Source organism: Sinocyclocheilus grahami, unplaced genomic scaffold (assembly GCF_001515645.1).
Source record: "Sinocyclocheilus grahami isolate Dianchi unplaced genomic scaffold, SAMN03320097.WGS_v1.1 scaffold9.1, whole genome shotgun sequence".
NCBI classification, from domain to species: Eukaryota; Metazoa; Chordata; class Actinopteri; order Cypriniformes; family Cyprinidae; genus Sinocyclocheilus; species Sinocyclocheilus grahami.
The window spans coordinates 442,491-455,764 of record NW_015505188.1 but is presented as its reverse complement, the minus strand read 5'-3'; the positions used below and the strand labels follow the sequence as shown (position 1 = coordinate 455,764).

The 13,274-nt window shown below is 34.1% G+C and overlaps 1 protein-coding gene across 1 annotated transcript in view; it reads right to left on the bottom strand.

Moving 5' to 3' along the window:
• The window catches only part of LOC107591562 (transmembrane protease serine 9), an 8,033-nt gene extending 4,414 nt beyond the window's left edge, over positions 1 to 3,619 (bottom strand). The window contains exons 1-6 of the mRNA XM_016280759.1: positions 3,556 to 3,619; positions 2,447 to 2,467; positions 2,177 to 2,339; positions 1,802 to 2,070; positions 1,564 to 1,709; positions 668 to 944 (exon numbers count right to left, since the gene is read on the bottom strand). Coding sequence (XP_016136245.1) covers positions 668 to 944; positions 1,564 to 1,709; positions 1,802 to 2,070; positions 2,177 to 2,339; positions 2,447 to 2,467; positions 3,556 to 3,619 — 940 coding nt within the window. The remainder of the gene's footprint in view (positions 1 to 667; positions 945 to 1,563; positions 1,710 to 1,801; positions 2,071 to 2,176; positions 2,340 to 2,446; positions 2,468 to 3,555) is intronic.
• Between the last annotated feature and the right edge of the window lie 9,655 nt (positions 3,620 to 13,274).

Genomic DNA, 13,274 nt, shown 5'->3' with positions numbered 1-13,274 from the left:
GCAAGGGGGGGCCCAAGCTTGGTGGCGGGGGGGCAAAAAGCGGCCCCCCCCCCCCCCCCTAGAACCACCCCTGCTGTTTGGTTAGCTTTTGAGATCTTATAGATCTTATAGAGTGACCCAGAAACGGCGGTGTGTCACGTCAGAATTTAGTTGCTAAAATAAAACATTTAGACACCAAATTACTTTTTTAGTTGATAAATTAATATTTCCCCCCCAAAAAAGTCTCATAATTCAGAGAGTAAGTCGATTAAGGGCTTTAAAAGATTTACTGAGTGAGTCTGGTTCAAGTCACAATTTTGATAGTTTTTCATGAAGAAAAAAAAGCTCATAAGTTTAATTTATTTGCGTTCATTGTTTTGTTTAGGAAACACAACGATGAACCGGCTCTAACTGTTGCCAACATCAAGTGCATTTTCATTTTTTTTTTTCTTGGTCACATTTTGTCTGGAGCGCTGCGCTGCGCTGCGCTTCTTTCACCTTGATTGGATATGACACTAGGAATTTACATCACTGATAATATAAATATGTGTTTAGCTAAGTGAACGCACCATTTACCTTTGAAAACAAGTATACATTTAAATACACAAAAGTCCTAGGACATGTAACTAAATGGACAATGTGTATGTATGGTTTATTGTGAATCTTATTTGACTTGAAAGAATCTTACGTGCAATGGTTGTAGTTGTAGTGGCGGCAGTGGTTGTCGTAATGGCAGGCACACTACTACAGCTAATTGCCAGGTCACCGTCGGTACCATTGGAGTTGAACGTAACAAAGCCTGGCTGGTTGGTGGTCATCTGCTCATTGATCCATTTCTGGTACTTAGACACTCGGGCATACACACCGGGAAGGTTAGGTAAAGCACAACCATTGCCGAAGCTCACAACACCAGACTGGACCCAGACTGAGTCCTGTTTGCTGACCAAAGGACCGCCGGAATCACCCTGTAGGATGAAGAACAGGTTAGTGACATGCCATGTATCCTATTCTACACATTCCAGTTGTAGTTCACAGGTGTAATTTGTAATATGATGGATATAATGGGAAGATAACATTGAATTATTTAATTTTGCAAACAAAAAATTGCCTTTATATCACACTGCTTCTCACACAATAGGGATGGGTATTTTATGAAAACATAAAGATATATAGCTGCCTTTATATTTTGAGAAGGGGATCCTTCATATTTGGGATCCCTTGTCAGTAAAAAGTTATAAAACCCCTGATCTATACACCAGTCTCACCTCTCCTTCATTACGGTACAAATTACATGAACATTTTCTAAACTAGGACAAATACACGTTTAATGCACAAATCAGATCCTTTAATATAATAATTTTACTAATGTATACAATATAAAATACTGAGTCATTGACTGTGCAGGCAAGATCTCAAATATTTGAGTTTTGCAACGAACCGGACAGTGTTTTGAAAGTGACTCACTAGGTTGAATTCAAAGTTTAAGAGAAACCCATTCTTTATTATTGATATTTTCACACTGAGGAATATTTGCAACTCATTAAAACTGGGAAATAACCAAAATGGATGTATAGGAGTTGTTACCTGACAGGAGTCTTTCCCTCCTTCTAGTGGTCCGGCACATAGCATGTTGTCTGTGATTGTTGAGACTCCATAAAGACACTTACACTGCCTGTTTCCAACAACAGGCACGTCCACTTCCTGTAGAATTTGCGGTGAGGGCAGGGAAGCTGTGAAATACATGAAATGATCAAATGTGCATCAGTACTGCAATAATACAGTATGTTGTGTATGATCAAGGTTAGTCAAATTAAAACTTTACCGCCAGTCCTAATGTTTCCCCATCCGGTGACCCAACTCACAGTGCTTTTAAAGAATGTACTGTTTGCTGAAGCCAGACAGACTGGTCTGATATTGTCAGTAAATGTCACTGGTGAAGACAGACGCAGAAGAGTGATGTCGTTGTCTTCAGTGATGCTATTGTAGTCTGGATGTTTTATGATTTCAGAGACATTCCTGGACACTTCATTGGCATTTGCTCCTTCCTGTGTCTGTCGGCCCAGGTACACAATTAGGTCACTGCGTGAAGTACTAGAATATGGTGGGAGAACAAGTGTTAAGCATTCACCACATCCACTGAATAAGTATTTTTTTTATATGATATAATTATATATGATATTTGCTCTATGACAGTTACTTTGCAAAGCAGTGAGCTGCAGTCAGAACCCATTCATTGTTGATGAGTGATCCACCACAAAAATGGCTACCGGCCCTGTGAAGGCTGGCCTGCCATGGCCAAGCACCAGCTGATGCATTCTGTCCTCCAACTATCTTTGTGTTGAGAGGTGCTCTGCCACACTCTGACAGGGACAAATGCAAATTAAACACATTTTAGACAAACAATTGGTCATAGCAACATTTTTGATAGGATTTGGCTATTTAAATTATGTGGTGAAAAACTAGTTACCATTCAGTTGTGCGTCACACCCTAAAAAAAAAGAAAGAAGTTAATTTCATTATAACTTCAGGGGGAAAACAAACAAACAAAAAACACAGTATATTATGCGATATAAAACTTTTTTTTCTATAAAAGAAAGCAATAGTTGTGTTAGTCAAAATGAAATTAGCTATACAATACAGGCTAAAAGTTTGGAATGATTTTTTTAAAGGTTTTTTAAAGAAGTCTCAGCAAGGCTGCATTTACTAGATCAAAGATTCAGTAAAAACAGTAATATTACGAAATCTTATTCAAATTTAAAATAATTGCTTTTTACTTTAATATGATTTAAAATGTAATGTATTCCTGTGATGGCAAAGCTGAATTTTCAGCATCATTACTCCAGTCTTCAGTGTCACATGAGCCTCAAGAAATCATCCTAACATGCTGATTTGCTGCTCAATTAACATTTCTTCTTCTTATTATTATTAATGTTCAAAACAATGTGCTGCATGATATTTTTGTGGAAACACTACCATTCAAAAGTTTGGTGTAAGTAAGATGGAAAATAAATAAACAAATAAATAATAAGGGACAGCAAAGACATTTATAACATTATAAAATATTCATATTTCAAATAAATGCTGTTCCTTTAGATTAATAATGGTTCTTATTATTATCACTGTTGAAAACAGTTTTTTGCTGCTTGATATTTTTGTGGAAATGGATTCTTCAATGTATAGAAAGACATGGAAGAATCCTGAAAAAAAGTATGACCGTTTCCACAAAAATATAGAAGTGCAAATACTGTTTTCAATAGTGATAGTAATAAGAATCATTATTAATAATTGACTATAAATAATAACGGAGCAGCAAATCAGCCTATTAGAATGATTTCTGAAGGATTATGTGACACTGAAGACTGGAGTAATGATGCTGAAAATGTTGTTTAAAATGTAATACATTTGAAAATACATTGAAATACAAAACAGTTCTTTTAAATTGAAACAATATTTCATAATATTGCTGTTTTACTGTTATTTCAATTACTCCAAACATTTGACTGGTACAGTATATAGTATTACAGTTTATAAAAATTCTTTATCCTTAAATAATAATTATCCAACAAAAGAGCTTACCTCTCAATAGAAGAGCGACGGAAAATGCTACACTGAGTATGTTGATCATCTTCATCATTGTCATCGCAGCACAGCTCTGATATCTGCTCTTAAATATCCCTGACTGTTAACCTGTTTCCTACACGCCCACACACTCTCTCATCGCATTTAAACAAGGTACGCCTCCGTCAATCTCAGTCTGTAAACTCTTTCATTGTTCATGCGTGTCACTCACTGAGGAACATGTATGTCTTCAAGTGAGATAAGGGACATCCTAGTGACTCTAAGTCATGCATAATTCTGAAATCTGAAACTTGTTCAATATGTTAGAAAAATGTTTGCTTATTGATAATAGTTTTTTAGTACATGACTAAGGGTGCTCGAGGTGCGTTTAGTGTTTCTGTCAGATTTTGAAACATGTAACTATAAGGCGGAATTTCTGGTTGAATTTGTGCAACGTCATTCATATGGAAACAAACACTTTTTAGTACGAAAAATCCCTAGCCACTTTCCTAAATGTAACCATACAAATATCACCAATTAATCACCAATTCGTCCAAATGTAAAATAGTTACTAATTGCCATGAGAATGTGTTGCATTTCCCTGAAAACCTGTAATTGTGTTATTTTTATATTATAGGCTATCTAACTGTATACTGTGAAACTGCAGAGATGAGTTAAAAGTTCAGTGACCTACAAATGTCAGGCATAAAAGATCATTTGACTGTTACAGTAAAAAGTTGTCATCCCTCATTCTTCCGAGAAGGAAAATTATTTTGACTGTATGATCTAATTACAATAGAATTGTTTCCAACAACAGGGTGAGTCATGTACAGCAGAAATCACCTGCTTATGCCCGGAGGAAACAAGTTGCATGCCTCTGGTAAAATGAAATGGTCACAAGCTAACATTGCTGTAATAAAGTAAACATAAACTAAAATATTTTAGGCCCTTATATACCTTTTTTCCCCTCCATTTTTCATCATTTGTTTCACATTTTTATTTCAAACAAAATGAAAAACACAGTAAAGGGCTGTTGCCTAATGATTCCAGAAAAAAATTAGGCTACAATAGGGTGACAGTATAGTGTCAAAGTTCTCACCTAAATCTAAAAAAAGTATATTTTCTTGTCTCTACTAATTATAATGACATATTTTCAATTGTCAATCATGATTAAGTCATTTAGTTCAGATGATTAATGCTCACTATGCTGTTGCATAAGGAGAGGTTAGGTTATGGATGGTAGATTACTGTGAGAGCACAACTTACTGCTGTATAATAATCAAGTTCAGCATTACAATGCTATTATGCTCACTGGCAGGTTTAATCCAGATGCATAAAGGTGTAAACCCAGTATGAGATGTTTTTTAATTTACAATACTTTGCTTATTTAATACTTAATTAGGCAAATGATGCCAATGAATCAGATGTTTAAAGAAGGACATTTAAATCACATGTACACTAAGATCAAATAACAGATTCTGTGAGTATCAAGTCAAACTAGATCTTTCTAATCTCAAATTACATGATTTATGTTTGTTTTTAAATGATTTTAATTGCTTGTTTGCAGTCCAAATATGGAATGGAATGCTTTTCAGTGCTATCAGGAAGACATTCAAAATGTTTACTGTTGGAGGACTGAGAAACACCTGTGTATCTTAATTCCAGTCATGAAATAAAAAACAACAAGTAATGGGTTTGTGTTCTTTTCCCCACAAAACTATTTTTTGTACAATACAGTATAACTCTCTCTATGAATCTGGGGCCAGTTGCACAGCTGCACAGCTGCTATGTTAAAACTGTGTCTTAAGAACTAGTCTGACCGGCTAGTAGTTAGACAAGGGATAATCAGTCCTTTTGGACCCAAATTAGACCAATCTACCTTTTTATGTAACTGACTTACAAAAATGTAGCTTTAAGACCAGGGTCAGGAAAGAACCTCAAGCCAAGACTCAAACTCAGGTCATCCAAAGCGAACTTCTGTACCGACATTTAAATCATGCTAAGAGCACTGCTCCCATCTGTATCATCTAGTCCTAAACCAGGAAGCTTTAGTCATTAAAAATAGTTTTAGAAACCTCCTTCTGTGTACAGTCCAGTCACAGTGTTATTCAGTTTAGAAGGTTTGTCTTTTTGTGTCTATCGCAATTTTCAATGTACATGTACTGAAATGTAAAAAAGGTTTACTTGTTATTTTTATTATTATTGCTTTCGCAAATAATCATCAAATAAGGGATATCTTACTGGACTCATTAAGATTAACTTATAGGGACGTTTTACAAGATAAAAACTATTTCAGTTTTTCTCCTTTAAAAAAATCTAATTTTTATTAAATTTGTTACTTGCTGTTTCCTTGTAATTATTTGTGAAATCCACTAGCAATTTCTGGAAAACAATTGTAGCAGTCACTCAAACCACACAAATTTTCACATTTTCATAAAATGACGTTTTGAACAGCTACGGATAGCCTTTCCTAGCTATGGATATTGTAGTGTCAAACACAATTAAGCATGATGCAGTACTGAAGCTAATTGCAGTTGATTTGAAAAGTATAAATTAAACAGGTACTAAAAAAAATTTTCAATGTACATGTACTGAAATGTAAAAAAGGTTTACTTGTTTTTTTTATTATTATTGCTTTCGCAAATAATCATCAAATAAGGGATATCTTACTGGACTCATTAAGATTAACTTATAGGGACGTTTTACAAGATAAAAACTATTTCAGTTTTTCTCCTTTAAAAAAATCTAATTTTTATTAAATTTGTTACTTGCTGTTTCCTTGTAATTATTTGTGAAATCCACTAGCAATTTCTGGAAAACAATTGTAGCAGTCACTCAAACCACACAAATTTTCACATTTTCATAAAATGACGTTTTGAACAGCTACGGATAGCCTTTCCTAGCTATGGATATTGTAGTGTCAAACACAATTAAGCATGATGCAGTACTGAAGCTAATTGCAGTTGATTTGAAAAGTATAAATTAAACAGGTACTAAAAAAGAAACTAATACAGACATGATATGAACCACTGTCAAAGACAAAATAATCAGTTTCAACTTATACAAAACACAAGGGCTAAACAGCACACTGAAACTAATGGCAAAACAAGACACACTTGCCAACCAGTGCAGGATGAGTGAAAAGAGACATGACAAGAACAAGACACACAAAAACTTCAAAAATAGAAACCCTACTATTTTCTTCTAACTAATAAATGAACTAAGTAGAAGAATATTTTTGGGCTCTCATTTGGAACAGCTTTCTGCTTTCACTGCTCTCGAACGAAATAAAGTAGTCCTGTTATTATGACAACTATATTCTTTCTATAGCATCCGTTTCCTGGTATTTGGACTTTCAAGTAATTTTATTACAAAGATGATGCTGCTTGTTGTGTACTCAGAAGAAAGAACTTGTTCTGTGTAAGTTCAAGGTTAGTACAAATAATGTTGTTGTGCTATAAAATCTTTAAAAAAACAACAACACCTGTCTAACACAGGTAATTTTTCTCAGCAGCAAAATCTGACAAGCAGATGATTTAAGCAAACACTTCCATTTGCTTCAAAATTGCAATAATAAATTGATCCTTTTTAAGATTTGTATTTCCTTAAGGTTTCCTTGAAAGAAGGACATGCTTTAAGGACTGTAATGGTGGTACAAAAAGTGTCCGGTTTCAAGCTAGGTGCACACTGTACGATTTTGGGCACTGTATGATTTAGCCATTTGAGACAACTTTAATGATTTCTAAAGGATTCCTCTGATCCTAGGCCGAAATCTGTAGTCATGTTCACAGACAGCCAATTAGTTAACCTGATGATGCAATTAGTGTGACAACAACAAAATACCTCATGCTCCACACACCATCTTTGTTTGATCCATTTTTCTTTTCAAGACAAGCCATGATCAAAATTAATGCTAGAGACTTTTTGTTTGCTAGCCACCATTTTTATCCCACATGTAAATGTGGCTCATTACTGAAAATGTCATGAATTGACGATATAAAACTTGAGTCTTCTTGTTTCCGTCCGTTTTTATCGAGTCTTGACTGTACAGTCTGACATTAATGATAGCTGAGATCCCACATTGTGATATGGCTTATAGCTGGGCTCATGTTTGCACAGTCTGACAAGCAACAATCGTAAAGGACTATTATACAGCGTGCACCTGCGTGGCTTGAGACAGCAGCAATATGATCCTAACAAATATATGAATGAACTTTAACATGAAAGCAAAAAGAGAATAATAGGCAGCTTAAAGTTAAGTAAAGGTCATCTTAACATGCAGTTAAATCAAGAACAAAAGAAAAAAAAATTTATTGGTACGTAAAAAAGAAGAAGTTGGTTCTCATTCTTTATTAAATGGCCTAAATATAGTAACATTTTCTCAACAAAAGGGCGATATATGGACAGCAGGCATCAAATGGCTCAGAGCTGAGTAAAATGAGTCATAAATTCAGTAGTAAATATTGAAGATGTGGCTTTATGCAACTTCAAAAATTGCTTTTGCTCATAGTAGTATTTTATGATTAAGCAAACAACCAAAAATATCAACAAGCACCGTTTTCACGTTTTCCAGGTTTGTTCATCAGCTATCTGCTGGGTTAAGTCATGCACACAACACAGGAAATGCCATTTACTAAACTGTTCACTATGAATAAAAGAGATCATCTGTGAAAATCCAATGCAAAGAAACAATGACAACACTGTAAAAAATTGCTGTAAAAAAATGGCCAAAATCTGACGGTAATATACTGTTTTCCATTAAAACAGTAATGTACTGTAGAAAACAATGCATTCTGGGCAATATTTTGCCTTTTAAGAAATTGCTGTTAATTTACAGCCATTTTTAATAGTACTCTACTGTATTTAAGTAATACGTTTTTTTACTGTTTGCAATGCACTGTGGGCTGTGTTAAATACTGTACAATGCAGTATTTATATATATATATATTTTTTAATTGGGTGTACAAGTTTGGTCAAAGTGTGTTACTGTTTTGTCAGTTTGGTTAATTTGCAATTTTCAAGCATCCAAAATCATTTTCAGTTAGGTACTTGTGATGACAATTTTTTACAAACGTCATTTGTAAAGCACTTTTTTCCCGAAGAAGACACAAGTTCGAAGGACATCTGCTATACATCGCCATTTGCCATCCGAAGTCCTTCAACTGCATTGACCTGCATCTGCACCTACATGGTAAAAACATTTTCTTATATTCTTCTTTCTTATATAGCTAGTGAGTGTATGGTTTTAAAATGTCTCTTCAGCGCTGAAATGTGAGTAACGTTAATTCAAACATTACACGCATTTCCTTTCTGACGTATTTTAGCCGAAAATCAAAGGATGTTTAGTGTAAACACTTATTCAAAATGTTGTTTACATGGAATTGACTGCCTTGAGCAATTGTATGGCAATCGTGTATGCTGCTTTATTTCACTTCAGAATTCTAGATCTAATGACTGTAGATAAAATAACAAAAGCAAAATACCTTTATTTTCCAGTCTATATTCGTTCAGTTAGATTTCGCACTGCAAAACATCCATGACACTGACAGCTGTTAACTTATGCATTCTGGCAGGTAATCATGGCCACCCGACGTGAAATATATAAACAATTTTAATAGCACAGCCATTCAAAACCCAAGGGTCTACCGTGTGCATGTAAAGCTATCAATGACAATCATTTTGGGCGGGAATTACTGTAAACACAGATATAGGTTACCAGTCGCGTCTAAAGTGAATGTAAACAGACTGGCCAAAAAATCAGGACAGGTTTGAGAACCACTGAATTAGACCAACCACAGTTGATACCATTGTAGCTGAACATTTGTCCAGGTGTTAGTTATTCAGTTTATTACCATCTATACAAAAGGTAACATCTTAGGAATAATTTTGTGCTGTAATACAAACATGGACCATTCAGTGAATCTGAACAGTAGAAACGTGTAAAAAAATAGTTGTTATGGAAGTAGCAGAGTTATGGAAAAATTTGTTGACTTGAGACACGCAGGAAGCATTTTGTTAGTCAACACTATCAGCAATCTCCTTGTTATCTCTACATCGACAATTCTAGAGTTATTTTAATCAGATATTTTGTTTGCTGATGTTTTACAGAGGTACCAGTTGGAATACTTTAGGAGACAACATGCAGCCAGGTCATCATGGTTAAGTGGGTGTAAAATGACAAAGTCATTCACCTAGGTCCTAGGACTAGGACTAGGACTATTTTGAAAAGGTACACATGCCTCCTCACTGGAACGTTTAATAAAGTGCAGAAAAAAATCCTGAACAAATGTTTTTTCACTAAAATGGTTTTCACTAAATTTTTCACTAAATTTGTTGCATGTTCTTATTAGTGCAGATCCAAAAATGTTCCAAAATGTTCAAAAAATGTTAAATGTTAAATGTGTTTAATCTCAGGTTGTCATGTTTGTTTGTGTCTGTTATTTATTTATTTTTTATTGTTTTTGTTTGTTAGCCAAAATCTGTCTTCTCCGGTTTTTTACCATTTTTTAGTTTTGAATTCTTGTTAAATGTTGACTGCTCTTTTAAATACTTGATTTTGATTTATATCTTTTAAGTGTTTGCTTGTTTTTTTAGGTCTTTCAATATAATGTATTTTAAGTAGATGTGCGTAGCCCACAGAACAATAATGTTCTACTGTAAATCTAATTACAACATCATTGGTTACTTTAAATTCACTCTTTACAAAGGCTTAAAATAAATCTAAAAAAGATTTGAAATAAATTAAATAATGAATCTTCAATCTAATTATTTCTATCCATTATTTTATGCCTCTGTACAATAAAGAGTGAATTTAAAGTAACCATAATGATGTTGTAAATTGAAATAATCACAGACATGTACTGCATTACATTTTTACAGAAAAAAGCTGTTAAATAATTCACAGTATGAATACTGTAGAATTACAGTAGATTGCTGGCGACTCTGCTGCCAGTATTTTACTTAAAAAAAAACCCACAGAATTATACTGTATTTCATTTTTACGGTAATAAACTGTAAAATAATTTCACAGTATGAATACTGTAATTTTTTTTTACAGAATTTATTTTACAGTGAACCCTAGAGAAAGACTGAGAGGAGGAAGAAGAGAAAGAAGATGAAGTACAGAAGGAATTAAAGAGAGATTGTGTAAGAAGAGAGGACAGCAAGGTGGAGGAGGGGAGAAGGGAAGACACAGCGTCTCAAATGAGATGGACAGATTCAGTTCACTCAAACTGACTGTGTTATGAATCATGATAGGTCTATTACTGCGACCCCATCCCCTTTTATGTCTTATATGTGTGGTTTAATGGCTCTGTGGTGGTGGATCTTCATGGAACCATCAATGGGAATAAATAACCTGTATTTTTCTTTTTCCTTTTCTTTCTTTAAAGGGATTGTAGGCTTTTTTTAAATGATAGAATAATATGTTTATGAGTTTAACTGGTAACTGTAACTGAAAATATTCAGGTGATAGGTTTCAGGTATTTTTTTCGTTCAGTTTGACATCTGAACCTTTGATGGGTTTCTTTATAAAGTTTTTGCATCAAAATGACTAAAATCTCTATTGTCTCTTGTTTTTAAAAGTCAATTTTTAAAGCTAAAAATGTTTACCGTTTACTTTTAAATACTTACATTCAATTAAATATGGATACTTTTCTGGCTAGGTACTAGGTACTTAATTTGAATAAAAATTTGGACATATTTTTGACATATCTATACTAAATTAAGCAACAATTTGTCAGTACTTTATACACGTCTGTGGGTTGTATAGTGACATGACATGACAAGAGTGACATGAGGGTAGCTAAATGATGACAGATTTTAGGTGAACTATGCCATGGGCAACATGGTTACATGGTAAAAACAACAAAAACAAAAAAAACATTGAATTTGACACATTGAAGAAAAAATCTTGACTAGAGGTTTCAGAAAACTAGAGCTGAATTGCTCAACATTAGGTCACAAAGCACAGCAAGAAAGTTTGTAATCTTTCTCTGTCTCTCTAGAACAGTTCTGAGAATCCACAGCTTGATTGCAAACCTGAGTGGGTCAAAGTATGTTTATTTCATCAGACTGTAAACCTTTTTAAAACCTAGAACACTGTTTTTTGTTACATGCACTCGCAGGTAAACACTAAACCTGTTTGTCCTGTCATGTCCTCAAATTACTGTATACAAAACAAACTAAACTTTTTGAGATCAACATGCGGTGCATGCCATGCCAGTGTTGAAAAAAATCCATGAAATTACGTCATTAAAATGTTCTTGGCAATTGCTGCTTTTGTAAAAAACTTTTTTTTCCCCTCAGGTAAATATTTGAAGTATGTCTGGAATCAAGATTTTTTTGCATTGTATATTGGTTGGTAAGTTGGTCCACACAATTTTTAATAACCCAAATCAAAGAAAATATACAGATTGTTCACATGTTCTGTGTGCAGAAAATGCTTCAAAAGTACATTGGTTTTAATAATTTATAATGGGTTCGGTTACAGATTTTTAATCATTACATCCCTAACAGGCTTTATGTGAAATGTCACTTTTTATTAGAGAGACAGTGACATACAACCTACATATTAATGTATTCAGAACTTTTTTAATCATTTGTACAGTATTTTTCACATATTTCTCCAAAGTAACATGAGGAAAGTGCAACAACTCTGAAGAAGTCCCCTAGTTGTATAAGTAGAATGAGGAAGAAATATTTCATTTCAACAGTAATAGAAACAAGGAAGTCATGTGGAGCATTAAGTTTGAGTATTTTTTTGATGAAATGTGATAATACAGGGTGTGAACAAATCTTTAAAAGAAAAAAAGTTGTCAGATCTACTCTACTTCCATCTAGAGGACAAACATTTAATCTGCATCAAGTTGTAGGAGACAGCTCAAGTAGGCAACAACAAAAGAGAGCATGTGATCCGAACAACTGACTCCTTCAGTAATTACAAAATTTATAGCAACCGTTTTGAAAGTTGCAGACTGTACCACCTCTTCAAAGAAAAGAGGATTTATTTAATTCCTCTGACACTGAGTTTTTAGATATTTGCATAAACACAGAGAAAGCAGGTGAGAGAAAGAGTGAATTTGTAGAATGTTTGAGAGATCAGAAGAAAAAAAAATCATGAAGGAAGGAGTGACAACAGATGAGTGAGGCAGAGGGGAAGTGTGACAGATAATGCTTCCCAGACTTGGCTCAGTTCCTGTTGTGGAGGGGTGAATCATGGATTTTCTCCATGTAGGATGAGGGAAATGACCAAGGATTTCTTTTTCCTGATTAACCAAGCATGCCTGCGCCTTCCAAGCCTTTCCTGTCTGTACAAGGGACTTTGTGTGTGTGTGAGTGTGTGTGAGTGTGTGTGTGTGTGTGTGTGTGTGTGAGTGTGTAAACATACTTAACTATAGTTTGGGGAAAATACTAGCCCCAAACGTGAGCTAAATCTGACAAAACCGTCATTTGGGGGCATCCAAGGGTGTCATAAATTCAGGGGAAAAAAGATTCTTAAGAAAAGTAAATACTGTTTTGTTTCTAATAAAGCTAAAGGTTTTATATTAGTATTACAGTACATTGCTCTGTATACACATATTTTTTTGAAGTTAAAAAAATTGGGGTTGGTATAAGGTTTTTAATGCTTTAAGAACATTTAAGACATATTATTACAATTTCAAAGAGTTGTTTTTTTTATTTTTAAATATTTTAAAACGTAATTTGTTTTCCTTTTTTTAATGGCAAAGCTGAATTTT